The 26,430-nt window shown below is 37.4% G+C and overlaps 6 protein-coding genes across 7 annotated transcripts; 3 read left to right on the plus strand and 3 right to left on the minus strand.

The window, feature by feature from the left end:
- The first annotated feature begins 610 nt into the window (after positions 1–610).
- On the plus strand, positions 611–1,606 carry LOC125213613. The gene has a single exon (XM_048114257.1). It carries the CDS (start codon positions 611–613, stop codon positions 1,478–1,480), a length of 870 nt encoding a protein of 289 aa, XP_047970214.1. The 3' UTR covers positions 1,481–1,606.
- A 1,249-nt stretch (positions 1,607–2,855) lies between these two features.
- On the minus strand, positions 2,856–3,782 carry LOC125213614 (NDR1/HIN1-like protein 26). Its single transcript, XM_048114258.1, has one exon. The coding sequence runs from the start codon at positions 3,722–3,724 to the stop codon at positions 3,077–3,079; it is 648 nt and encodes a 215-aa protein (XP_047970215.1). The 5' UTR covers positions 3,725–3,782; the 3' UTR covers positions 2,856–3,076.
- Positions 3,783–6,505: 2,723 nt separating this feature from the next.
- Positions 6,506–10,109, minus strand: LOC125215178 (two-component response regulator-like APRR3). Its single transcript, XM_048116517.1, has 8 exons — positions 9,767–10,109; positions 8,793–8,954; positions 8,584–8,714; positions 8,332–8,490; positions 8,054–8,231; positions 7,685–7,970; positions 6,953–7,601; positions 6,506–6,870 (listed from the first exon to the last, which is right to left on the minus strand). The coding sequence occupies exons 1-8, from the start codon at positions 10,005–10,007 to the stop codon at positions 6,763–6,765; spliced, it is 1,914 nt and encodes a 637-aa protein (XP_047972474.1). The 5' UTR covers positions 10,008–10,109; the 3' UTR covers positions 6,506–6,762.
- Positions 10,110–13,381: 3,272 nt separating this feature from the next.
- LOC125213779 (ribosome-binding factor PSRP1, chloroplastic) lies at positions 13,382–15,474 on the plus strand. Its single transcript, XM_048114512.1, has 5 exons — positions 13,382–13,736; positions 14,373–14,516; positions 14,606–14,899; positions 15,009–15,117; positions 15,208–15,474. Exons 1-5 carry the CDS (start codon positions 13,485–13,487, stop codon positions 15,321–15,323), a joined length of 915 nt encoding a protein of 304 aa, XP_047970469.1. The 5' UTR covers positions 13,382–13,484; the 3' UTR covers positions 15,324–15,474.
- A 30-nt stretch (positions 15,475–15,504) lies between these two features.
- Positions 15,505–17,460, minus strand: LOC125213780. The gene is made up of 5 exons (XM_048114514.1): positions 17,331–17,460; positions 17,003–17,124; positions 16,223–16,293; positions 16,052–16,138; positions 15,505–15,953 (listed from the first exon to the last, which is right to left on the minus strand). Exons 2-5 carry the CDS (start codon positions 17,109–17,111, stop codon positions 15,681–15,683), a joined length of 540 nt encoding a protein of 179 aa, XP_047970471.1. The 5' UTR covers positions 17,112–17,124; positions 17,331–17,460; the 3' UTR covers positions 15,505–15,680.
- A 605-nt stretch (positions 17,461–18,065) lies between these two features.
- Positions 18,066–23,850, plus strand: LOC125215550. 2 transcript variants are annotated; one of them, XM_048116992.1, is made up of 16 exons: positions 18,066–18,414; positions 18,789–18,989; positions 19,095–19,182; positions 19,282–19,390; positions 19,497–19,575; positions 19,739–19,825; positions 19,943–20,023; positions 20,208–20,665; positions 20,825–20,906; positions 20,993–21,169; positions 21,244–21,297; positions 21,594–21,686; positions 21,758–21,823; positions 21,995–22,041; positions 22,366–23,049; positions 23,236–23,850. In XM_048116992.1, the coding sequence occupies exons 2-16, from the start codon at positions 18,876–18,878 to the stop codon at positions 23,618–23,620; spliced, it is 2,604 nt and encodes an 867-aa protein (XP_047972949.1). In that variant the 5' UTR covers positions 18,066–18,414; positions 18,789–18,875; the 3' UTR covers positions 23,621–23,850. The 2 variants fall into 2 exon arrangements, with proteins under 2 accessions (XP_047972949.1, XP_047972950.1); XM_048116993.1 differs by lacking the exons at positions 18,066–18,414; positions 18,789–18,989; positions 19,095–19,182; positions 19,282–19,390; positions 19,497–19,575 and adding an exon at positions 19,620–19,649.
- The last annotated feature ends 2,580 nt before the right edge of the window (positions 23,851–26,430 follow it).

Genomic DNA, 26,430 nt, shown 5'->3' on the forward strand with positions numbered 1-26,430 from the left:
AAATATTATTTTTCGAGAACAAGTCACAAGTGGTAGTATTCAAAAGGAAAATTTGTTGATTATTCTACTGTGATCATACCAAAGAAAACAATGAAAAGAGAAAATCACAAGTAAATATATATCCTACTATTTTATTATCTTGACTTAATTTATAAAATTAAATTGCATAAAATTACACTGCTAATAGGAGTATGAAATAAGTGTGATAGAAAATTCATTATCGTGTATGAATTATGATCACCAATGAATCGTTAGTCAAATTCAATAGTCGTAGTTATATGGAATATATACAAAAATTACACATATCTTTATCTTATAGCAATTAGATTAGCATCAACTTAAAATTCATTCCGTGATGAATAGATGTACTTGTTTAAAGAATTATTTGAAATATAACGAGACATGTCTTATCATAGTACTCATATTATCATGTCAACCAATTGAAAATTATTTAAAATTACCATGATTTCTGCCAATCATATTACACCACAAACATCATCATGTCACAAAATCTAGAAAAAATCTGATCTAAATCCCCACCTCTTATTATCCCCAAATTTTAACCCTAAATAAAAAAAAAATCATAAATGAATCCCAAATCACCACCGCCATGCCACCGCCTCCGCCGCCCCAGCCACCGATCCCACCGCCGCTGAAGAAGCCGACGACACTCCCTGACATCATCTTCACCGCCTTCTCTCTCCTCGTCCTCTTCTCCACCTCCCCCAAATCCACCTCCGCCCTCTTCCTCCCCACCAACAAACTCTCTTTCCCATTATACCCCCGCAAAATCCCCAAAATGTCTTCCCTCAGCCCTAGAAAATTGAATCCCCGCCGCCTCCCTCCGCCGTTCGCCACGCCGCAGACGCTCTCCGATTGGCTGCGCCCTCGCCTCGCCGCCGACCTCTTCGGATCGTGGGGCGTCAAGCCGGGGACGAAGAATGTCCACAATCTCTGGCTCGAAATCGCCGAGGGCGAGACCGATCTCGCCGATTCGATCCCGCCGGTCCGCACCGTTGAAGTCGTCGTCGCGAGGATCGTCCGCGGCGACGGTAAAATCCTAATCGAATCGCATCAGGAGCTCTCCAACGGCGACGTGAGGCGCCGCGGCCGCCCCCTCTCGGAGAAGATGAAGCCGGGGGAATCGGTGGAGGCGGCGCTGTACCGCGCCGTGAGGGAGGAATTAGGGCTCGGAACCTCCGTCGAAATTGGAACCCTAGGAAGCGGGAATCGCGACGAAAATAGGGGAATCGTGCGATTGGTGCCGGAATCTTATACGAAGAAGGTGGAGGAGCGAGCGTCGGCGTCGTATCCCGGATTGCCGGCGCGGTACGTCCTGCACACGGTGGAGGCGGAGGTGGAGGGGCTGCCGGAGGGCGAATTCTCGACGGAGGAGGCGGATGAGTACGGGGGATTGGATGAGAAGGCGGTTTCGTGTAAAAAGCATTTTTGGAAGTGGGTTGACTCTGATTCAATCTGAGGTGAGTTCCCCCCATTGATGCTCTGCATTTTTTCTTTAGGATTACGATTTTGGAGCAATGTATGTATATGAATCATGAGCCACATGTAATAACCAATAAGAGAGAGATTGTATTCTCTTTTTCAAGAATCATATACATGTTTGATTCAACAAAAGTTGGAGACTTGGTTGTATATATTTGTGTATAATGAGACTGAAGGCTTTGGGAAATTCTTGTGTTTGGATTGGGTTTGGTGGCAAGTCATCATTTTTCTGTTACATTTTAACTAATTGATGTGTTGTGTTTTGTTTTTGCTGTTCTTGCAGTAAACTGAGTATAGTCAAATCTAGTTTTTTTTTTTTACAATCTCTTTCTCCTTTGTGCTGTTTGTAGGGACAAACAAATTTAGTAGAAGTAGTTGGAGCTTAGAAACTCCAAAAAGTTTTGAAAAACAGCTTTTTTCCTTGTTTAGATTTTCTTTTTCTTGTTCAAACTAGTAGAAGGGACACTGTTTCTCTTCTTCCATGGACCCTCCTAATAATACAGCTCCAGAATCTTGTAATCTGCCACTTTTTGAAGAAAAATAAGTATGATGACTTTCTGGGGACCTTGAAAAGAGAAGGATTAGCATTCATTCTCTTTCTCTTGAAATAATCATTGTTGCCCAATTTCTTTGAAGTTTGCTGATCTATGATTGATTGTATAGTAGTATCACGCCTAGTTTGCCAAAATTTAATCTTTAACAAAACTGGCTGATTATTTTCTCAAGCAGTGGAGTGAAAACTGAAATCCATTTCATTTGTACTACGCATGAGCCAAATCATTCAAACCATGTGTTATGACATGTAATCATCAGGCTGTCCAACATGAGACTCTGTGCGAACAATATGTCGACCGATATATCTATCGCACTGTGTATTTCATCGAATGTAGTATCTCGCCCACAACCAATCAAGTCTCGAACAAGAGGCTCTCTGTTTGGCCGATATATCTATCAGACGTTTGTGTATTTCATCAAGCTAGTGTATCATCTCGCCCATGACCAGTCAAGTCTCGAACACGAGACTCTCTGCTCTACCGATATATCTATGTGATGTGTGTATTAATTTCATTCGAGTGTATCATCTCGCCCATGACCAGCCAAGTCTTGAACACGTGACTCTCTGCTCTACCGATATACCTATCCGATGTGTGTATTAAATTTTATTCATTGAGTGTATCATCTTGCCCACGACCAGCCAAGTCTTGAACACGAGACTCTCTGTTCGACCAATACCTCTAGCGTGTGTCCATTTCATCGAGTGTGGCATCCCGCCCACGACTAGTCAAGTCGCGGCACATGGGCCCACTAGCGTTTGATAAAATCACGAGCGTCGCATATTCCTCAATCATGAATGCACCAAAACTCACATTTCCCACTTTTTCATATCTCCCTTTCATCTTTTCTCATTACAAAAATGAAAAATCCCATAAACAATCATAATACCAAAAAGACTCCACAAAATCCCACTTCTTCTTTCTTCCTTATCACACAAAGCTACTTTACATCATCAACAATAACATTTCAACACTCGAGCAATCAAGGAAACCATAATCTTATTACATAATTACACTTATCACATTACAGTAGAACACTGCGAGCTCGACCTCGAACGCAAAGGGGGCGAAGGCACAGCCGGCCCAAGCGGCATAACAGCAACGCAGCTGACAACGAACCGATACCTCCCCGAAACCCAGCTCCCAACTCTCCACCTCAGCCGCCCCATCCCCTTGAAGCTCAACACCAGCCTCCCGGCCCCCTGATCGCGCTGCACCTCATAGGCGAAGGACGGGGCCACGGGGAGCTGGAACCCGACCAGCGACGCACTGAGGAGGTTCGTCTCCCCGTGGTCCTGGTAGAAGGGGGAGATGGCGGCTTCGGGAGTGATCCTCTGGCCTTTGTAGGAGGCGTAGAGGATGAACTCGTCGTAGTAGATGCCGAGCTTGGTGTTGGGGTTGTCGGACTGGAGGGTGATCTGGATGGAGGAGTTGAGGAGGGAGGACGGGCCGGAGAGGTTGAGCTGGTCGACGTCGGCTTGTTGGAGGGAGAAGTGGGGCTTTGAGGGGTGGAGGGTGAGGTAGATGAGGAGGAGGAGGGAGAGGAGAGAGAGGAGGAGTGTGGAGAGGTATAGGTAGAGCTTCTTGTTGAGTTTTGGGATTGGGAAGGTGGTGGTTGCTTGCTTGGTGGCGCAGTCTTTGGGTGATTTCTCTGTTATTACAGACATTTGAGGAGAGAGGAAGGGAGAGGAGATGTGGTTTGGTGAGGAAAGGAAGGGAATGGAGAGATGAGGGGTTAATAAAGGGCTTTTTTCATGGGGAGAAAAAGCAGCAATTGATTGTTTTTGGCTTTCTACTTTCAGTTCAAGGTTTTGGAGGTAAGTGTGACTGTTTGAATAATCCACGTGGCATCAAATTATTGGCAGCCGAGTGACCGGCTTTATTGTCTGTAGGGACACGACGGTAAGTTGGCGGCATGGGAAGGCGAGCAAAGGTTCGTGACAAGCGTTCGAAAGTCACACTGCACAAACTCGAACAGAAATATAACTCGATAAAACAGCAAAACACAAAACAATGACAAAGGTGAAAGGCCTAATCTATCAAAAGCTAACAAAAGCCGCAACAACTATAAATGTCCGAATTTCATGGCACCCGGAATCTGAGAAACTGAAGCAATGGCCAGAAAAGTACGACTGCGGATGAGTGAAAGCAACCTGAATCTTCGCTTCAATTTCTGGCATCGCTCACTTGATTAATCGACGTTTCTTTGTTGAGGAAATTTAGTCACATGTTTCTGATTTGCAACCTAAGTCGCGAAATAAGTTTTTTTTATTTTCGATTTTCAAGTTTGGTTCAAATCTTTGAAAAATTATTTTATTCCGAAGATTTCAGATCAACCACGAAATGATATAAACACAGAGGTCAATCCCTTCTTATCATCATATTTGTTAGATGACTTTGTCTAATTTACTAAATTGTTACAAATTTAAGAGGGAAAAAAGGTTACTAATGAATTCAAATGGCTTTTGGTAGTGTTGTAACATAGTGGACTAGGAGTCCCAACCTACAAGCAACATATCAATAATGATTCATGAATATGCAGGCACACTCCACTTCTCTGTCATGCATATACTTTACAAAATTGTGTTTCTTGAAAAATAATTTTCATGGGCTTAAGATTCCGATTATGTTGCTTTAGGAATTATTGGGAAAAAAAAGTTAATCACTTTTTGGAAGTGGTAAGTGAGAAAGGTTGCAACTGTGAAAAGTCATGCAGATATATTAGTGTCACAAAACATGTCCGGGTTTTAATGATTATAACTCATAAATTAGTGTAAAGTTAAAGGAAAGACATGGGGAATCTTGGAAAAATTCAGCACTTATTACAACCAAATTTAGTTACTTTTGTGTTAAGAAAAAATGTTTTCTAGGGTTTAGATGAACATCACTTGACCACTCATCACTCCTCTATCACTTTGGAATTTTGTGCTTGGGATATAGTATCATGTATGAAGGCTTAGTGTCTGTGTGTGTGTGTTTGGTGATTGAATTTGATTGGTGTAAAAAAGATGTTAAATTTTTTTTTGTTGAATATGAGAAAGCTGATCAAGAATTTAAGGCTGCTCCATAAGTCAAAGATCGAACACCTAACCATTTGCTTAATGATGGATGAGTCTCATGCCACCTGACCACGCCCATTGAATTAAATATTTTGTTTTTTAATTAGTAAAGAAGTTGTTAAATTGAGCTTCATTTTAAGCTCTACAAATATTTAGAAGTTTATATTGCATACTTAAGTACAAGTGACACTATCAAATCTTTGAGTTTATGCCAAATATTTTAGTATCACACCACTTAATGGAAAAGGCAAGGTTTGATTGCAATGAGGGTCCCTTTAACTAAGAATCTTGAATAAGAATACTCCTTAGTCCATTAATTTGGAAATTACGATAAATTTGATATTTAAAAAAGTTAGACCATAGATTGAGTAAGAAAAAGTTGTTGTACCCCATTTTCATGAGTAGTGATTTCTCATCTCGACTTACCTTTTGTCGTATTTTTCTCCATTGTTGGACCCCAAATCACCCCACCATTACTTCAATGTTTTACAACAAACATTCAAGAAAAATAATATCTACAATTTTGGGTTGAATTAATTATTAAGATTTTAGTGGAGTAGTTGTTATTCAAGAGAAAAAAGAAAAGGAAAAATGTGTGGACATTGGAAGCTGGCGCTTGGCACCATTGAAAATGACTAATATAAATAATGGGGTGAGATTAAAATCACTAGCAAAATTGTGGGTTCCAATTAGATAAGGCTATGCGCCTATGCCACTTTTTACTTGCAGAGGGTTGGATTTTGTGTTTAAACGTTTGCTTGATAAATGAATCTATCTATCTACCATTCTTGAACTACTCAATCTGCGGAGTGCGGTTCATAAGATTTCCATTATTAACGACAAATCCTAGAAACAGAAATAATGGGTCGAACACAATGAAGAAGGTCGTTACCGCACGAAAAATAGAGGTTGTGCAATGGCCATCACCGACAACGAGTTGTGACAGCAACTCAAAAGACCGAATTTAATTATGGCCGGAGGTGGGGTCGATCAAGCCTGAAGCCGTCATTGCTACTATTTCCTTAGCTACTACTCAACATAAATTACTTTAGCAAAAATAATGTAGGATTTATGTTAGGTGCGAATTCTAGTACTTAAACTAAAAATTTCAGTTATTGATTAATCGATAATCGCCTTAATCGGTTCGGTTAACTGATAATCGGGAAACCGTTTACTTAAGTTGAAAGTTGAGTACATTAGTATCTCTTTATCTCTAGCATATACTTAAATGTAGAATAGTGATAAATAATAAAAGCAAAACTTTAATGATGATACAATCAAATTATAAAACCATGATTTTCTTAGTAGTACATAAAGAAACTACTAAACCAACTACAAAACTCAATTTATGGTCACAACACCACAGGTCTATATCAACACAACAATGCATAAGCCAATCTCTATCTCAATGTATAGAATGCCTCAAAATGCTACAGAAAACTGAGGCAAAAAAAGCAAAAACAAAAAAACCATGTACAAGCAGTTGATGAAGAATGTAATACATTCTACTATACAACTAGTTAGGTTGTATCTCAGCTCTATAATAAATACATACATTAATACATACATCAAAGTAAAGAATAAAGAGATGCCAAATTCTAACTGATCACACTACTTGTTACTGCCATAACTTGCTCCTGATGTAGCTAACCAGCCGACGAGCTTTCAGGTTGATCCATTGGCAGCTGTCGGACAAACTGTCCCTTTACACGCGGCCGCTGCTCAGCCAGCTTCTTCCTGCTTTCGTACCGCACCTGTTGAGAAAAATATAAGGCTGTAGTGAGAAATTGTGTTTCATAGTCATATAAAAGTAGTCATAAAAGAAATTCAATGTACCTTCTTCTCAAAGCATCTATCTTTCCTTTTCTGGCGGAACTTCGTTAGGGCGGCCTCTCTCTGCATTGCTCGGTGAGAGGGTCCATCGTGATGGTGGAAGCTGTCTTCGTGAGCGTTGATCGTGCCATTGCATCCAGAAACTTGACTGTGATGATGGCTAATGTTGCCATTGCAGAAACTGCTATTAGCACTCTGATTCGTTCCGTGTGAGACGAGGCCATGATCCTCCAACTCGTCCTGTTTGTTTTCTGTCTGATCTACGGAGTTGCTGTTCCTGTGGTCTGCAGGGCTGAGAAGTTGCTGAGGAGTCCAGGGCTGATGGTCCGACTGAAAGAGAGGATTTGGCTGTGGGAAGGGTTCTGAGTGGTGAGTAGTTGCACCTTGACCAGGCAGTGATGGAGATCCCGATGAGGGCGTTGTAGAACCATAAGGGCTGCTCAAGTTTCCGAATCCTACGCCTCTAACAGGAACCGGGTGAGATATGTCTCGACTTTTAGAGTAGGAGAATGTGAATTCAGGCCATCCTGTTTGGACAGCAGGCGTAGAGGGTGAGTTCTGTGTTGGACCGGCTTGTTTCTCCGAGCTCGTCTCAATGTCCTTGTGTTGATTGTAAGTGCTGGGACTGAGCTGCAACGGCTTGTTCACGTATCTGCAAAAGAGTTGTTTCTTCATCAGTTTATCAAAGAATCACTGATGATCAATGGAAGGGGGAAAGGGTTTGTGTTAACTGACCTCGAAAAAGCAGAAGCATCAGAGTGGTTTAGCCTCTGACTTTCATCATTTACTTGAGATCTTCTCAAAGACAGATCCAACATAGGCAACATGTTGAACTTGTTTGCATTAGAAATTGAGGCAGATGTCGCAAGACTGCCTTTTTTGAGGTGATTGTTATCAAAAGTTCCAATCAAATCAATGGCCTCTCTTAAAATATATCCAGGCTGTTCTTGATTATCATCACAGCTCTTGTCTTCTCGTGTCGCTCCTTGATCAGCGTCTGATTTGGCTGCCACTTGCAATCCTATCAGCAAAATATAAGTAAGCATTTTCGATCCATGGAGGCGAACTGATAGAAGAAAAGAGGTAAATGTGACAGAACATTACCTTCGGTCTCACTATCATGTGCTCGGATTTTACTCTTTTGTTGATGGCATTCTTCCTGTCCGGGAGTACTAATGCCATCTGAAAGACACTTCGGGCTTTCTGGTTTCGAGGGGTGGTTTTTAACGAGTTCAGTGTCTTCCTCTTCTTCAGCTTTCGATCCCGGTTTTGCACATGAACTCTGCAGCTCAAATAGTCGCTCTCTATGAGTCTCGTATTATTTGAGATTATCCATCTGTTTCAGAATATGGATAGGATGAAGCGTAGAGAAGCCAAAATACCTGAGCATCGCTTCCTTTCTCGATGCCCTCTTTGTTTCTCTGTACACACGACATGTAACCACTAGAATGGTTGCTCGTATCATTGTTCTCAGCGGTGGCTTCATCCTTCTCTTGAGCAACACTCTCATCGGGAGGTCCTGGTCCAGCAGCAGTGCTCGACTGATATCATACAACAGAAACAAGATCAGTTTTTTAGTACGAAAACAACAAATTTCTCGGAGAAAAGCATGATGATTGATTGAACCAACTTACAGCTTGTTTCCTCCAGACATGCTGCCACAAGTTCCTGAGCTCGTTTTTCCTGATGGGCTTGACAAGAAAGTCGGTCGCACCTCTCAACATGCATTTGTAGACTGTGCTAACCGAGTCGTGTGAAGACATCACTGCCAATACAGACAGAAGGTGTTAGAAACCATGAATCAAGTGTTGAGGAAAACCATGAGGTGTTCGAGTAAACATACTTATTACTGGAATGTTTTTGCAGACGTCGTGCTCCATGATCAAAGTGAGAAGCGCGTATCCGGAGACTGATGGCAGTTCGACTTCAGTCAAAATAAGATCTATGTTATGGGGCCTTGCTTTCAGAACCTCCCAAGCTTTTAATCCATCATTAACTGCAGCAACTGCTTCAAATAAACACAGCTTAGTTTCAAACAAAACCAACCAAAACCTACTTCTTATCATAGTTGCAATTATGAGTAACACTATCTGACAAATTCAGCAAGAAATACTACATGTGGAAACTTTACATCCTACAAACTGAAATCACCACATAGATGTATCAAACTGCCATTTTGACAAAACTTCCAATTTTAAACAAAATTTCCAAAATTTGTAATCTTAATGGCCAACTTCTTTTTTTTCAAAACAAGTCATGAGGCAAATTTTCCAGAGATTTACCATGTCAGTTGAACTAATACAGCTTGGTAAGTGCTTAAATTGAAATTTTCAAAAGAAAAGATGATTCAAATTAACAGACTCAATATAAAGGTTTGGTTTTTCTTGGAGCTAAACCTGAAATCTCCAACTTGTAACTTTCAATATCATCATTCTAGCAAGCTAAAACATCATCAATTCACAATACAGCCAATAATCATAAGATTTATACATAAAATTTCATGATTTTTCTCCAAAAACCACAAAATTGAAAAACAAATCTTCAAAATAACTCCTCCATTCTTCACCATATAACTAATTAGTGGGAGTTAAGGAACACTAAACTCCAAAACTGAAGACAATCACAAAACAAAATCCAAAATTCAGCCTTGTAATCACACATTCACACAACAAACATCCACAAGATTCAATCTTTGACCATAAAAAGTCACATTCCCACACATCAAACCCCAACCTTTTCACCCTCCCACAAAAAAAATTAAAAATCCAAATCCAAAATCAAGAAATTCAGAGCAATGATCCGAACTCAAAAACCAACCTCTGTAGCTGCATTTCCTGAGAAGTGCAGAAATGATCTGCCTAGTGGAATCATCAGCCTCAACCAAGAGCACCCTCACCACCATTTTTGGGAGGAACCTCTCCCACCTCACTTTCTCAGAACCCCCCTCCACGCCGCCGCCGCCTTCTTCAGCTGTGATTCCATTCCCGTTTCTTTCCATCTCCGCTTCTCGAGCTTGCAATTCCATTCCATTTTCACTGCTCATCGCAACTTCTCCCATTTCAAGATTTCACTCTTCTTCTGAGAATGAAAGCGTTTGTAAAAAAATATCCCAAATTCTTGATTTTGTTGGTATAGGATATTGTATAACCGCCTCTTATCTGATGGCTTACATTTCTTGTTTAACTTTGAATGTCAACTCAGTCTACTCATTGGTTGGATCATTTAGATATTTTTTTAAAATTTTCTGATTTACCCCCATAGTTTATGAAAATTATAATTAACACCCTATAGGTGACTCCACTACATCAAATTACCCGTTTTTATAAGTAAAATATTTTCATTTTTTTAATATATGAAGGCTTAAAGATTTAACAAATTTTATATCATTTTACCATTATAATACTATTTAATCACGGATTTTGGTGGAATTTTATAACTTTAGCCAAAGTTTAACTAAATTTTGGCATTTAAATGACTACTATCCATTTATCATTATTGTGTAACTAAACTTAAATACTTTCAAACTTTTGAGGGAATTATAGAATTATAAAAAATTGATGGGCAATTGAGTGAGGGCTCATACTTGCTTAGTAATTTGGACATGCAATAAAAGAAAGTGACATAAAATATCTAGGATCATTATTTATGCCTAGGATATTATAATGAATGGCCCAAATTAGCCACGTCCTTCCCCAATCAAAAAGCAAGTGGCCATTGGTTTTCACCATTCTTTATTATATCATTATTTTATTTCCCCTCTTCAAAATTGGTTGGTGGTATAAATTAAAAGAGGCGGTTGGGACCAATGGTCGATATTAAACACTCTTTAATTACAATTAGAATATAATACAGCTTTATAAAGATATTTATGCAACACATGGGCATAAGTTGTCACGCGGGCCCCACAAGAGAAGATATTTTGAGATTTCATGGATAATAATTCGACACGTGGAATCAACCATTGATGTCTCTGAATTGCTTATCTTCAATTCGACACGTGGATTCGACATTTGGTGTATCATATTTGTGGCTTTAGAGTTGTCCAAATGATTTATCTTTAATCCTTGTATTTCTATTTTAATTAAACTATACTAGTGAAGGAAAACGACGACTTGACAAATGGGAAGTTGGAATCGTTGTAGAATATTTATCAGTTGGAGGGTCATAATGTCAAACACTTTGGGAGATTCGATAATATCTTGCCATTTAAAAAAAAAAAATTAACTTAATACAACTTTCAAAGCTTTATATGTTATGCGTGTACAATGTAACATTGTAGACAAAGAGTATTGTATGTTGGCACGCCTCGAGTGTAAAGGCACGCTAAAGCACATTGCATGCTCGTGTGATGCATGTGCTCTCCTTGATTGATCAGCATCGTGCGTGAAGTACACGTACGAGTTGTGCAATTGGGTTCCAAATGCACAATTTGTAAATTACTTTATAGATCTATCATTGAATGTCTCATTTCATCATTCAACTTTTATGATTGTCTCCGTCTCTTGAAAATATGAAGTTTTGAAAGGACACAAATTTTAATGCACAATTATTAGTGCAGAATGGATTCGTTTTATTAAAGAGAACAATATTTTCTATATTGAAAAGTCTATAATTATGAGAGACATACTTTTAAGAGACAGAAAGGAAATTAATAGTAAGTAGGCCTAAGACTTCGATAATTTCTCCACCGGTATTTCTTCATAAAATTAATGCTCCTTTTATTCATAAAAAATAATTATATTTATGAACGACCCAGCTTTATATATATAACATGTGACACAATAATCCTCTTAAAAAGAAAACATGGAGTACCATACAATGTTCAAGGAGTCTAACTATTTAAAAATATCTGCTTCAAAAAGTTTCTTCCTAACAAATTCGATTACTTTAATAGTGGTCCAAAATTTATATAATTAAATAAGTATACATATTTTCATATTTGTTCAACTCAAAAAACAAAAACAATTGCCAGTTGGATTCGGTATCCAACTAATATATGGTTTATTAACTAAATTAAAATGTCGAAATATTGTCATATTGATAAATTCGGTGCCAAACCGAATAAAGTTGGAGAATAAATATCCTAAAAGATACACTAATTTTATTTATGTGGTTCAAATTTAAGACCATAAATGAGAGAAGAAATATAAGCCCCAGACTCAACGTGTCATGCTTTTTATTTTATTTTTTGTGGTAACGTTGGGATATTACATCGTACGATATTTCAATTTGTTGATATTTGTGATAATTTATCGTATACCAAACTCCAAGTTGCAAAAGTGATAGGGAAAAATAATACACGTCACAAAATGGATAACACTAGAAATATGTATTCTTAACGATTTAGGGTAGCTCTATAGTAGTACTTCTTTTAAATTGATATTATACTTGTCATCCATAAAATAAAGTCTAGAACTAAAATCTAGCACAACACTCTTCACAATGTTTAGATTGCTTTTGGTCTGCCTTTTAAGTTTACAATGTTTTATTACTACTGCTAAGAGTTTGTTTTATAGTTATGATATGAGAAACTAAAAATCAGTTGAAATCATGGTATATTATTTAGTTTTAAAAGTCGTATCGGGGTGAACTTCACAATTGTGAGATATGGATTTCTCTCTACCATTGTGAAGATGAGATATTTCAAGTTTTCATAATTGAACACGTGTAAATAGTAATGCTTAAATTAAATCGGACTAATGATTCAAAACCATATATATTTCTCAAGTTAGAATTGGAATCGATCACAGTTTGAACTATGACCGCGATCTCCATTATGTTGGGCCAATTGGAACCAAAACTTATGTTGGTTTATACCAACTATGAGCATAATCCAATTCCAAGTTATGTTAGTCAGCATATGCATAAGATGCATATTAATCAAATGTATTCGATAAAGATCGATTTTGTAGTGAGTGGATATGAATCAAGTGTATTTCATAATCTCAAAATTAGCTATGCTTTTACATATATATTAATTCATATTGAACAAATATGGTCTCTGTACTATATGAACATATTTTATTTCAAAAAATTAACAAAATGCACTATATGAACATATTTTATTTCAAAAAATTAACAAAATGCTAGGTTCATAATGAATGGTTCAATACTCATTATGTTGGCCACTCTAAAATCATTAATCTTATGGTGGCAATTTATTTGACTTATTCGTCTTCAGATTCATATATTTGAGTATCATGATTCATGAATGAGCCAAATGTAACTTATTTTTGTGATATAAAAAAAAAAAATACTTGTGATTTGAATATTCTTATGATTTTTAAATTGCACATACATCCAACACAAGGCTTATCCATTTCATTAAAGAGTGGGCCTCAAATCTTCGGCCCATTTGTCCAATACCACGTGTCACCCATCACTCCACCTTGGATAATCATCACTCTCTCTTTCTCTCTCATCGTCACTGCAACTGTTTCTTTCTTGAATTCCATTTCCCTCTGCAATCTTCTAGAACAATCATCATCCGCAACAGTAAAATTGAAAGAAGCTCAATCTCAAAAGCTCCAGAAAAATGGCTACGCTACTTACAGCTCCAGCGATTCAGAAGAGCTTAATTCAACACCATGTTTTCTGCTCCACTTCGTCTTCTTCTTCGTCGCTTGGCTGCTCTCACTCACTTTCATTTCCCTCACAGAAATCCAGTTTTCTCGGCTCGGGATTCGGAGGCCGTGAAATGGTTGCTCAGAGATCATTTGGGGTGAAAATGTCATGGGATGGCCCTCTCTCTTCTGTGAAATTGATTCTCCAAGTCAAAAATTTGGAGGTGCCCTTTTCCTCCTCATGCTTAGAATTCTTGTATTTGACTGATTCTGGTTGAGTTTTGAGGGGAATTTTGTGGGCCGGTGGATTCTTGATTCTCGATGCTGGTTCTCACATTTTATTTATGGGATGTGACTGGTCTTTCTTGACTTCAGTTAGTTGGAGTTTTTTGTAGCTAAAATGATCATTCATGTGTAGCTAAAGAGGTAAAGCTTGAATTAGTGTTCAATGTGTTGTTGGATAGTTAGTTGGAGTAGTAAATTCACATTTTTTATGGAATGTGACTGAACTTTCTTGATTTTAGAGGTATAATAAGTTGGAGTTTTTGTCTGAGATGTAGAAAGAAATTATCTTTATGTGTTGCTAAAGAGGTAAAGCTTGAACTAGTGCTCAATGTGTAGTTAGTTAGTTCTCACTTCTGATATTGAAGAGGTGTAGCGGTAATCGATTTGATGGGAGGTGAGTAGATTGGGAATTGGTGTTTCTTAAGAGAACTCTTGCATTTATGTTCTGTTGATTTCATCATACATTTACATTTGAGTAAACACACACACACAAAGGGGGTAATGTTGAGGGGAAACTGCGGTGAGCTTATTCTCTGATGCTCTTTAATCGATCTTCTCATGGATTGAAAATGCAGCTGAGTCCCTCTGTGAAGAGTTATGTGGAAGAGAAGTTAGGTAAGGCAGTGCAAAAGCATAGCCATTTAGTGAGGGAAGTCGATGTCAGGTTGTCCATCCGTGGTGGAGAGGTAGGGAAAGGCCCAAAAGTGCGAAGGTGTGAGGTGCGTGCGTCTTACCACTGTGTTGTATTTAGCCTACAGGGATTGTGTTTGTTAGTATGCTATCTAAGGAGTTGTGTTAATGTATATAGGTTACTTTGTTCACTAAGAAACATGGAGTAGTTCGAGCAGAAGAAGATGCTGAGTCGCTCTATGGGAGCATAGATTTGGTTTCTTCCATTATCCAGAGAAAGTTGAGGAAGATCAAGGAGAAAGACTCGGACCATGGTCGCCATATGAAGGGCTTCGACAGGCTCAAGGTTAGGGACCCCGGTGCACTCTTGGTTGCTGAGGATATTGAGGCGGTACCCGAAGAAGCAGATGAGGCTGATGCAGTGGGAATTCTGGGTGGAGGAGTTGAAGAGGAAGAAATCGTCATTAATGAGGTTGTCATTCATCATCTCTTTCTTCATTTTAATGTTTTTTTCACATTCTTGTGTTCATTAAATTTGTGTTAACTTAGCAATCTCCCGATGTATACACTTTTGTTTGCAGATTGTTCGCACAAAGTACTTCGATATGCCTCCTCTGACAGTTAGCGAGGCGGTCGAGCAGCTGGAAAACCTCGATCATGACTTCTATGGCTTTCGCAACGAAGAAACTGGTAAGCTGACTTCACGTCTTTCCGTCTTTCCGTCTTTATATATGACGGGGCTCCTTTCGGTCGCTGATGCTAGAGATTGCCATGTTGCAGGTGAGATCAACATAGTCTACAAACGGAGAGCCGGGGGATACGGTCTCATCATCCCTAAACAAAACGGTGAAACAGAGAAACTGGAGCCTGTGGTTGTTGAGTCGACAGCGAGCTGATTCCTGCTCAAGAAGGTGTTTTGAGATGAAAATTAGTCAAAACGAAGTTTGTAGAGAGTCGAAAATTATGAGATCTCTTGTAAATGGTGTTAAGTTCCTTTGCAAACATTCCCTTGTTGCTAAATGTATTATGCAATTTTGCGCTCCCAAATAGAATAAACTGAAATCTATATATCAGAAATTAGCAACACAAAATTTCATTCTGCATTGAGCAACAAAACAAATCTGAGCATGCCAACAGATACAAGGCATGAATGTATATATGTTCTACAAGCTTGCTTCCGCAGTTACAGTCATAGCCAGGTTCAGAAAGGCGAAGAAATTCAAAAGAAAGTGTAGTCACTTTGAGATATATTCCTAGTGACGCCTCTTGCCACCACCGCCACCACCCTTTCTCTTGCCATGACTTTTCTTGCCATCTTTCTTCTTCTTCCCTTTACCCGTAGGGTGCCTGCCCTTGTCGTTAGAGGCTTCAGGGGCCGAGGGCTTCAACAGATGCCCGACGTTGAGAACCCCCTTTCTGAAATCGCCTTGCATCGACTTCAGAATTCTGTCCTCTGCTGGTTTCCTCTCTGGCACCTTCTTGGAACTACTGCTACTGTAGGCTCCAAACCTTCCAAGTATAGCTCTCTGTATAGACCAATTATTTACACATCATTTCTAATATTAATCGAAATACAGCTTTAGAGTGACTGAGTGAAATGATGAAGCTGAGAATGTTAAGTAACCTCTTGAAGCAGTTTCTCTTCTCTATCCTTTTGATTCTTCATTGAAACTCTAGCAACACTAAGAGGTAACCTCTGTTTCTTTGGAGGCTGTTTAACAAGAAACACAAAGTTCATACATGGTACTTGAGAGCTTAATATGTGCTGCAATAGTAATGGCATAAATGAACACACCTTTCCACCGAGTGACACTACCTTCTTATTCTCCAAGTCCTTTTTCTGTTTCCATGTCATGTGTGAGGAACCTGAATTAACAAGAAAATTATACACATTCCAAGATATTGTAGTACACCCATATCTCATATGTTCATCTCATCAAATACAAAAGCAAACAAACACAAAAAAAAAAAAAAAAAAGTTCATAGTAAGAGGAAGGAGCAATTCCGGCCATGGGTGCAAAGTTAGTGATCTTCAACTAAAATCTCAACCTAATTGGACAGTGATCTTTTCCAAACATTATTCTACACAACCAACTACAAACATAAACATACACACACAAAGGAAAGAGTTCATAGTACGAGGAAGGAGCAATTCAGCCATGGGTGCAAAGTATCAACAAAAGATTACTACATGTTAGTGATTTCAACCAAAATCAAACCTATTATGATAGTCATCTTTTCCAAACCGTATTTTACACCACCAACAACAAACCCTTTAACCTTCATGGAGCAATTTCTGATGAATACAACTAGTCATGTGAACAGATTCATTCAAATCGAATTCCTTTGCCTTCATAGTTCATAGAAAAATTTCAAAACATTGATGCACTTCTTCACTAGAAAAATATTACAGCAAAGAATAAGATCAAATATACTAGAATGACAGCAATAGGCATGAATCAAATTGTCAATATTTCTTTTCCCTATAACAACAGCTCCAAGAAATTTACATACTTCACCAAAGATCCAACAAACTGGATTATAACAGTAGTAAATGTAAGAGACTTAATCTTACCCAAAAATTCAATATCTTTCAGGATGGACTTGATGTCCATTCTGGGTTCCTGGGAATCCAAATTGGAGGATGAAGATTCCCTTTTCGTTCCTTTCCCCTTCATAGTCATACCTTTTTCCTAACTGAAAAACAAGCAAGATCTTCAATCCAACAAAATACATGAAACAAACCCAACCAAATCAATTGAATTTCGCAGTGAAGAAACGAAATCTTCCTCTTATGATAACAATAATTCAAAAAATCATAACTAGGTTATAAGTTTCCGCAGTTAACATTGGAAAATTTGAAAAAGTTAAAATCGCAGAGTGCAATTAGAGTTAAGGATTACCAAATGGTTGAAACAAGCTGTAGATGGCAACTCGAAATCTGCTTTATTTCTGCGCAGGAATCAGGGCTTGAAGATGGCGGCGGCAGTGCAAATTGATTTTATTTATTTAAATACTACTTTTATTTATTCAAATATTTTTCCCTGTCATAAAATTAATCAAGAAATTTGAATTTATTGAAAAATTATGAAGTTTGAAATTATTTTCAAGTTAAATATCAAAGAGACATTTATTTACAATGAAACAGTTTAAATTAGGAAGTTTAAATTTATTTGCAATGAAATTACATTTGATTAGTTAGTCATCATTAACAATCAAATCAAATTTCAATAATTTGACTAAATTTATTTTGTTATAAAAGGATTCAAGAATTAGTGAAAATTATAAAATTTACATGCAAATTGCATTTAATGCAGAGATTTTGAAATTTTATGATTTGTTATTCAAAATTTACAATGAACGAAATAAACCTAAAAATGATTATATTGATTGCATAGAGAACTCCATAATTAAGGATTTGCATCAAAATTTTTAAAACTATATAAACATTTAATCAACTGTTTGAATACTTTAATTTTGCATACTTTAATTTTGACTTTGAATATCTGTTTCATTCTGAGTTTGAATGACATAATTTAAATTACGTATGGTTATTGTAACAATCTATCTAATGATTGTAATTAGTAGTATATTAAATGAAAAATATAGGAATAAAGAATGAAGGAAAAATACAATTTCTATGAAAACTCAACAACAAAACTCTGTATTGTAACAGAAGAAATAAAACAAAATTTGAAGAACACTCAGCACATCAATGGAGTAATTTCCCATCGTTTTCGGCAGTAGAAGCAGACGACGATGGCGGAGAACTGAAGTAACGGCGGAGCTGCTTCGTCAGAATTGCATCCGCAGGGCTGCAAAACCACATCCATGGCTCCGGCTTCATCGGCGCAGGAGTAGACGACGACGGCCGAGAATTGAAATTGCCTAAATAAGTGCGGAGCTGCTTGATCACCACTGCATCCGCTGGACTGCAAAACCACATCCACGGCTCCGGCATTCCTGTTGAATACGAGCTTTTTTTCGGTGATACTTCCATGGCTTTATCGCTCTCAAATTTCTATCAATCAAGTTTTAACGAAATTCTGTCGATTGCAGCTTCTCCCAAAATTCTGTCTATTGCAGTATTTATAGAGTGAAAATCATTGTTGGCGAAGGAAATTTATTTCGCGTTTGATTAGGATTTGGTAATTAGGTTAGAATTAGGAGTAGAAATTGAACAGTTTATTTATGGATATTGTTGCATATGTGCTACTTTTAAGCATCCATATCTTCAACCGTATCTCATTATTTCCTTACTGATTCAAGGTTTAAACTTTCCTTTTATTCAATTAATTAATAAATACTAGTAGTATTTAATTTAATTTTTTAATTGTAATTTAAAGTTAATTTTGTTGTAGGTTGCTGCAGACTACTCGCAGTAGCAGCGAATCGATTGTTCAGTTTAACCGAAAAAGAAGAACGATTGTTCAATTTTCTGATGTGCTATGTCCTGCTTCCAATCTGCCGTCGTCGCATTGCGAACTGTTTACCCCAATGCCGTCGTCTGGTCGGAAGAGAATTTGTTGGCGGTGGCGTGTGGCGCCGCTGTTATAATTCTGGTAAAGTCGTGTACTTTCCAACTTATGTGCTGCTGTTTGAATTTGCTGTTGCACAGTTTAGTTGGTTGGTTATTAGCTGAGCAATTGCATTGTTTGTTTGTTTAGAATCCTCATAATCCTAAAGTTCGTGGTGTGATTACCGTTCCATCTAGCAAGCGCTTCCCCACTGGGAAGATTGATGTTGATGGCGGAGGTACGCTGAGTAATTAAGCTTAGCCTAACCATATTGATAGATGTAGGAAGGATTGTGCTTCTAGTTGTCTCAGCTTTTTTTTTGTTGATTTGAACATAGGTGCTGATTTGCTAAATGGGTGCTTGCTTCCTTATCATTTATCAAGGGAAACTCGTCCTTGTGTTCGGTCGATTTCTTGGTCTCCTGCAGGTCTCGCCAACGATGCTGGGTACTAATATGAACTTTTTCAGCTTTGAGTAATTTTGTGCTTATAACATCATAACTGCATTGATAGAGCTAATCACCCCCTCCCTACCCCCAAATAAATGAGGCAGTTGTTTGCTTGCTCTTTGCACCACCAGCGGGCATGTGAAGCTTTACCGTCGTCCACATTGTTCTCCGGAGTGGATAGAGGTATGTATATACTGAAGCTTCAGTTTGCAATCTCTTTGATCAGCACGATTTGAGGGATCCTTAACTCTAAAATGGTATTTTCTGAAGCTCATGTAATGAAACTAGGACTAGATTCTATAAAATGTTGACTGATTTTAGTTTTCTCCTGTTTTGGTCTCTGAAGGTTGTGAATATATCTGAAGTGTTATATAATTACTACAAGAGCACCAATTTTGGGGAGTGTCAAATTGTACCCTTGGAAGGTTCTGATGTGAGTCGTTGCTATTGGTTTCGTATGTGGCATATGCTACAAGATCATTCATTCTTCAGGACATACTATGCATTCACCCTCAGTCATTTGTAATTATTTTTGCTTTTTCTTGTACAGGTTATACCAAGACAAGATACTGCAAATAAAGGTACACGTTTGAGAAAGTGTGTCAACCGTAGAAGACAAAAAACAGCTAATGTAATGTGTCCTCTTCTTCGACTTTCTAATTCCCTATAGACAACTATCCAGCAATCATTATCCACATTGAATCAGCGATTTTGTGCTGCTGGATTCATTTCTAGTTGGGCGTTCTCAATATCTCTTTGTCCAATACTCTTAAAGTTCATTAAACACTAATCTGTATCCTGATAACATTTATCAGGTAGTATCAGAAGACCATGAAAATCTGGGTGAGAAGAACAATTGGCAAATTATTTCCTCCTCTTTCTATGAAGGGAACCCTCTGGCGGAAGTGACCGAAGACTGTCTCCCATTAATATCTGCACAGCAGTATGCTTCTCGCAATGAAATGCTAATGTCACTTATTATTGCTTGGTCTCCAATTCTAGAGACATCTGGAGACGATGTGGCTTTACCTTCTAGCTCTTCTAATTGCTGCTCAATTCTTGCTGTTGGTGGAAAGTGCGGTAAAATTTCATTGTGGAGAGTTTGTGCACCTGAGTGCTATTCTACTGATAATGATGGGCACGCGAGTGAGGTTCGACTTGTTGGCCTTGAGAAGGCACATGATAGCTGGATTACAGCAATTAGTTGGGTTGGATATGGGTCTAATGATTCAAAGACCCAGTTTGCATTGGCTACTGGGAGTTCTGATGGTAGGTACGTACTTTTTATATTACCTTCCGGCTTACCTCTAAAATGAGTAGAATTTTGATTGCTCTTAAATAATCACCACGTGAGTAACTACCATATTAGGTTTATTAACAATGCACATTAGTAATTATTGACATGATTATTTTTCCCCGCTTTATGCTATAGTGTGAAGATCTGGCTGGTAAATGGTGAAAATTTACTCAAGGCGTCTGAAGTTATCAATGATTCATTATCATTGTTGAAGGAGGTCAGAATTGCATCTCAGTGTCTTGGTTTCATACGTGACTCATTTTGGTCATATCTTAAAAAAATAGCAATTTATCATGAAATTAGGTTGCGACGGTTGATTCTTCTATGATATCTGTACTTTCACTTACTTTGCCCGCACGATCACCATCGAAATTGTTCTTGGCTATTGGCAAATGTTCCGGATCCTTTGAATTGTGTACCCTTGACACAACTACTGGTGAATTTGACAATGTTGGCTGTTATAATGCACATGACTGCACGGTAAGTTTCTACTACTGTTCTTTTGGCCACTTGAACGTTTATGAGTAATTTGTTTTTTTTGAAATAAACATCAGGTTTCTGGTTTAGCTTGGGCTTTTGATGGACGTTGTTTGTACAGTTGTAGTCAGGTACAACATTCGATAGTAAATGTATTATGTCACTGCATGAGTTAAAATTTTTCGTAGCATGTCATGCGATGGTCTGATAAACCATTCCAGGCTTGAAATCATGTGACTTGTGTCATAGTACATCTTACCTATGTTTTATTACCACTGGCAATTGGGTTACTTACCGAATCTTTCTGATAATTATCATTACTGCTTTGTCTTGTGATGCTAAAAGCCTAAAAAGTCGACAAAAAAGAGAGTGATTCTCTAGGAAACTAACTTAACTGTGCTTTTACATAAATTTTCATTGATTCTAGAATAACTCCTTGAAGAGCTGGATTTTCGTTGGAGATTCTCTGTCTGAAGTGCCAATTCCCTCGAGCAGTCCTGGTTTGAAGAGCTCCACAGAGGTATGAGATCACCTTTCCTGGTTTGAAGAGATTGTCTTTGTTTGTGAACTAATACTTAACAACAAATACAGTTTGGTCATGCATTAGACTCTTGCTTTGGTCTAACGGTATCTCCTGGAAATTTGGCAGTTGCTGTGGTATGATATTTTCTCCTCTCCTTATTTATTATAGCCAGTGAATGTAAAGAGCAGTTTTGAGATGATAAATATTAATGCTAATGAGATAGAGAAATACAGGCATCATGCTTTCCTATATAATCAGCCTTAGGCAGAATGGATGGCTGAAAAGTGTATGACCTCTTGTTGCAGGTTCGCAGATATGACAGTGATCTACTAGATCCGATGTATGAGGGAAGGTGAGCTTTTAGACTTCTTTTTTTGTAGCCTGTTTAATATACACCTACACTTGTGCATATTTATGCGCCAAGAGATACATGGCGGTATATTCACCTAATAATTGCATTTGTCAATATAATTTCCATATCCACTGTGGTAAATATCTCTGGTATTCTGCAAAAATGTCAAAACTAACTGCCTAGGAGTTTAGTCTGCACATAGTAGTTATTAACTCACCCTTAGAGAAACCAATAGAATGATATTGAGAAATCTTTTTGAAGTGTGAGAGCAGCTCAACCTCTTTCATACTATTAATTAATGTAGAAATATTGTCATAATTTCAGATCTCATAAATCTGCAGTTGAGTTCCTTTGGGTTGGAGGCCAACAATTGGACCCTTCTGTTATTACATCTTCAGAGATAGCAAAGGAAACATTTCCTGGATTCCCGGAGAAAGAACTGACTTGGTGGGAAATAATTATACTCGGGCGACTGAACAAGTATGAGAACCCCAACAGGCTTCTGAACATTTTCGATATCTTAGCAGCTCTCCGAGCCTTCAAGCAGTCTGCACCCAAGTATGTAGAGCATATCCTGCTGAAATGGCTGGCATCTTGCTTACGATCCAAGTTTGAAATATCTCGTGAATTATTATCTGAAGCGCCTAAACTTCTACCCACGCTCTCATCCCGTCAGTTGCACCTCATAAACATAATCAGCAGGCGAGTGGTGCTGAAAGAATTCATGACTGAGAACGTGAGTGGAAAAGAGCATGTATTAGAAGGCTTGATTGGTGACAAGAAAGAAGAAATAAATTTGTGGATGGACTTACTACTTAGCTGTGAAAAAGAACTCTTGTTGAGGCTTGTCAGTATTAGTATTTCTGCCATATCCCCACCATCCAATTCAGCAGAAAAATTTTCCAGAGTTGGAGGTGATGGATTGCCACAGATGAAGCAGTGGCTTTTGCAAAATGTGAAAGATGATTACAAATTCCTTGCAGCAGAAATTAGAGAGGTTAAGAAGAGGTATGGCATTTCCACCAGTTCGACTGTTTAATACTTAATGTTTGCTCCCCATTCTTTTCGTTGCATGTCGTTTGAACAAGGCTAATCATTCGACACCTTGCAATATGTTGTTTTTCTAGTGTTCATTGGTTTGTTTATTACCCCTTCTTTTACATCGGATATCACACCTATTTCATTTCTCATCAGGAAACTAGAGGAAACCTCAGAACTCGAAGTGCATGAGCGCTGCCACTTCTGCACTGGCATTGTGCCATTCGAATCAACTGAGTACGCAAATTGCTCCGGAGCGATAGACAAAAATGGGGTTAATCGAACGCACAAGCTTCAAAGGTGTGCAGTTACTCTCCAGATTCTACCAACCAAGCCCTCCTGGTATTGTATGTGTTGCCATAGACGGGCTTCAAAGATGGCGCCCAGCCTTTTGTTCGCCATGCCCAGGTATCCTTCCGATTTCAAGTCTGTCGTAGAGTCGTCTACCCACAAGCATACCTCGACACCAGGCTGTCCCTTCTGTGGTATACTTCTATATAGATCGCAACCGCAATATTTTCTGTCACCTTCCCCAGTTTAAACCAGAGTCTTCCTATCTTCCAATTGCAATGCTTTGCTTATAGAAGTATGATGTTGATTTGTGGAAAATAAAAGCATTGATGGGATCAAAGTTGAGAATATGCTACTAATGTCACATTCATAGGTTGTGAAAGTCATTGAAGATACAGTTGAATACATTATGTACAGTATGCTGACTTTAATGATTAGTTAATTATGATTACTGCAAGGAAAAAAATGCTGCATTTTCCATGTTGTTCCAAATATATTTCTATTTGCTCATTCACATGAAATCCCAATTTAAATTAGGAGATTTGCACACATGATTTGCTACATTTATGTCACAATCATGAGCTCCTATATATATTTGGAGGGTGATGAATTGTCACCATAGCAAGTGAATTTGCAATTTGGCCACGTATATTGAATTAATTTCAAGAGGTGCCCACAAAGAAAGTCATGGCCCTTCTTCAACGGCTGAGATTGAAAGAATGTCAGACAAAGTGGGGCCTTGCTTGATCTTCTTCTATATCTCATTAATGTTAAATTAATTAGGTTTAGTGGTCCACTAATTTTAGTCATTGGAGTACATTAATCAAGTATTAATTAAGTGGGCAAAAGAGTGTGCTACTTCATGCTCTTTATGATGTGGAAATTCCTATTTCACATTATGATGTTTGTGTGTGTGTTTGAGAATTTTATTTTTGTTTTTTTTGGTGATTTATGTATATATATGGTTAGCCGTTAGCTCCTCTTTTGGATTTTAGTTATTTCATTGACAATTGTATGATAAAAATTTTATTTCCATTTTTTTGATATCCTTTTCTTGACCGCCAAGAGAAAAAAAAATGTTGCTTTATATTTTGTATAGTTCTATATTTGAGGCACCTTATCGATGAAAATTCCTTGTTTCCCAATTAAAAATTTTCAGTTTATTTTCCTAGTTTGTAGAATAATGTAATTTTCCTTAGAGGGCAAAAAATATGTATTACTGCCTTTTTAGGACCTTGGTCAATTTCCACTATTGTTTATGATTAGAGGTCATGTTTATTCTTATCTCTCGTTCTGTTATCTTTTCCTTTAAGAAATTAGCCCGTGATAATGTTTATGGACATACCTTCATAGTGCAAAACATTACAATGTGTCTCGCATTATCTATTACAATAAAGTCTATTCTTGTATGATCTCATATTATATCTCATTATTATTTTGTCAGGCCTATCAAATAGTGTCTCAGTCAGCATAAATTTTTTAAAAAATAAAAAATTGTCATGAAAGTATTTTGAGAGAGAGAGATGCAAGAAACAAAGCATTTTAATTAAGGTTGATAGCCACTTTCTTTGAGTAGGTGTTAACATGCATTTAGAAGGCTTTCTTGATAGTATTACCTAACCTCAATAATGATATATTCCTTTCCTTCCTCCACCAACCCCTCGTCCCTTTTCTTTTCTCTTCAACTATATAGTAATTTTTAATTTGAAATTCAAGATTGTCATTTTGTGTTAATTGATGCAATGATTTTGCATTTAACTTTCATGTTACTCTTTTATGGTTATTTTTTATAGTACTCGTATTTATTGTCGCTCTTCAACTTTTAAAAAAAAAATCGATGTATCTAGATTCATTTTTGTGACAACAACTCTTTGATTGATACTGATAGTATTGTAAAAATAAATGCATAACAAGTAGTATAACTTCTTTTTCACACAAAATAGCTAGCATTTAATGCATCGGTCACCATGACTAATTTTGGTCGAATTCAACGTGCTATTTGGAAAAGAAAACAACGGTTTTGATAGGAATATGTTTATATGATAATTTAAATGATTTATTTCCACATGCATATATTTGAAATTCAAACTAGTGGTCAGCATTGTGATGCTTATTTTAAACCGTTATTTTCTAATTTATTTATTGGAGTATAATTATATTGTTCTCATATTCTGTACAAATTATTAATATAATTTATAGACTATATTGCGTTATGAATAAACACAAACAATCTCAATAACAATAGGAGTGTTGCAAATTACATAATTCAATATAGTACTACAAATTTTATCGCCATTTTTAAGATACTAGGACCATGAGACATTGATGTGAGAGGGAAGATTAGTATAATAAATAAATTGGAAGAAAGCAACTAAGCAAGCATGAGATAAACGAGGTGTGTAAGGTTCCAATTGATAGTATCACGCTTCTAATAAAGACAAATGTCATGCTTTTTATATTTTGTTTTATTTTATAAATACTTTCAACTTTTAAATTATGAAATTCTAGAGTGAATTTATGAATATTACATGAATTTATTGGTCATAGTTGCAATTCTTAGATGACAATTAAATTCATTTCTGAACTATTATATTTGTCCGATGATTTCATGCATATTTTAACGCAGTAATTTTTGAAAAAATATATGCATGTCTAATAATATTATGTGAGTAAAAATCGTAGCAATATATATGGTTCCCTTTCTCTTTTTCCTCGACAGGCTAAACTTAAGTACAAACCAAAAAAATTCAAAAACTCGAGTGTCAAATGTTATGCAAAATGCTGTTATAATGCTCGATGAGTTTATTACAAATGAATATTGCTGTACCACAGAGATTGCTTGAAAAACTTGCGCACGAGGGACCGGAGTAGCTTAGAAATAGTTATTGGACATCAATACCAAGCTTATAAATCTACTAGTAGATCTCGTGGAACACATTTTTCTATAACAAAACATTTAGCAATTACACGAATAAATATTTTTACAGTATTGTTTTTATGAATTGATAAAATATGAGAAAGTTGACGTTACAATTCCGTTAATGCCCTTCTCAAGAATCT

Source organism: Salvia hispanica, chromosome 3, assembly GCF_023119035.1.
Source record: "Salvia hispanica cultivar TCC Black 2014 chromosome 3, UniMelb_Shisp_WGS_1.0, whole genome shotgun sequence".
NCBI lineage: Eukaryota > Viridiplantae > Streptophyta > Magnoliopsida > Lamiales > Lamiaceae > Salvia > Salvia hispanica.

What these genes read in the sequence shown, in the direction of transcription:
- LOC125213613 (XM_048114257.1), top strand. Translation starts at nt 611, where the DNA reads ATGCCACCGCCTCCGCCGCCCCAGCCACCGATCCCACCGCCGCTGAAG.
- LOC125213614 (XM_048114258.1), bottom strand. Translation starts at nt 3,724, where the DNA reads ATGTCTGTAATAACAGAGAAATCACCCAAAGACTGCGCCACCAAGCAA.
- LOC125215178 (XM_048116517.1), bottom strand. Translation starts at nt 10,007, where the DNA reads ATGGGAGAAGTTGCGATGAGCAGTGAAAATGGAATGGAATTGCAAGCT. An exon ending in CAGGAAATGCAGCTACAGAG is followed by an intron (nt 8,955 to 9,766) that starts GTTGGTTTTTGA and finishes TATTTGAAGCAG; the next exon opens with TTGCTGCAGTTAATGATGGA. An exon ending in CAAAAACATTCCAGTAATAA is followed by an intron (nt 8,715 to 8,792) that starts GTATGTTTACTC and finishes CTGTATTGGCAG; the next exon opens with TGATGTCTTCACACGACTCG.
- LOC125213779 (XM_048114512.1), top strand. Translation starts at nt 13,485, where the DNA reads ATGGCTACGCTACTTACAGCTCCAGCGATTCAGAAGAGCTTAATTCAA. An exon ending in AAGAAATCGTCATTAATGAG is followed by an intron (nt 14,900 to 15,008) that starts GTTGTCATTCAT and finishes TTTTGTTTGCAG; the next exon opens with ATTGTTCGCACAAAGTACTT. An exon ending in CTTTCGCAACGAAGAAACTG is followed by an intron (nt 15,118 to 15,207) that starts GTAAGCTGACTT and finishes GCCATGTTGCAG; the next exon opens with GTGAGATCAACATAGTCTAC.
- LOC125213780 (XM_048114514.1), bottom strand. Translation starts at nt 17,111, where the DNA reads ATGACTATGAAGGGGAAAGGAACGAAAAGGGAATCTTCATCCTCCAAT. An exon ending in GAAAGATATTGAATTTTTGG is followed by an intron (nt 16,294 to 17,002) that starts GTAAGATTAAGT and finishes TTGTTAATTCAG; the next exon opens with GTTCCTCACACATGACATGG. An exon ending in AAGAGAAACTGCTTCAAGAG is followed by an intron (nt 15,954 to 16,051) that starts GTTACTTAACAT and finishes TGGTCTATACAG; the next exon opens with AGAGCTATACTTGGAAGGTT.
- LOC125215550 (XM_048116992.1), top strand. Translation starts at nt 18,876, where the DNA reads ATGTCCTGCTTCCAATCTGCCGTCGTCGCATTGCGAACTGTTTACCCC. An exon ending in GATTGATGTTGATGGCGGAG is followed by an intron (nt 19,183 to 19,281) that starts GTACGCTGAGTA and finishes ATTTGAACATAG; the next exon opens with GTGCTGATTTGCTAAATGGG. An exon ending in GTTTGAAGAGCTCCACAGAG is followed by an intron (nt 21,687 to 21,757) that starts GTATGAGATCAC and finishes CAACAAATACAG; the next exon opens with TTTGGTCATGCATTAGACTC.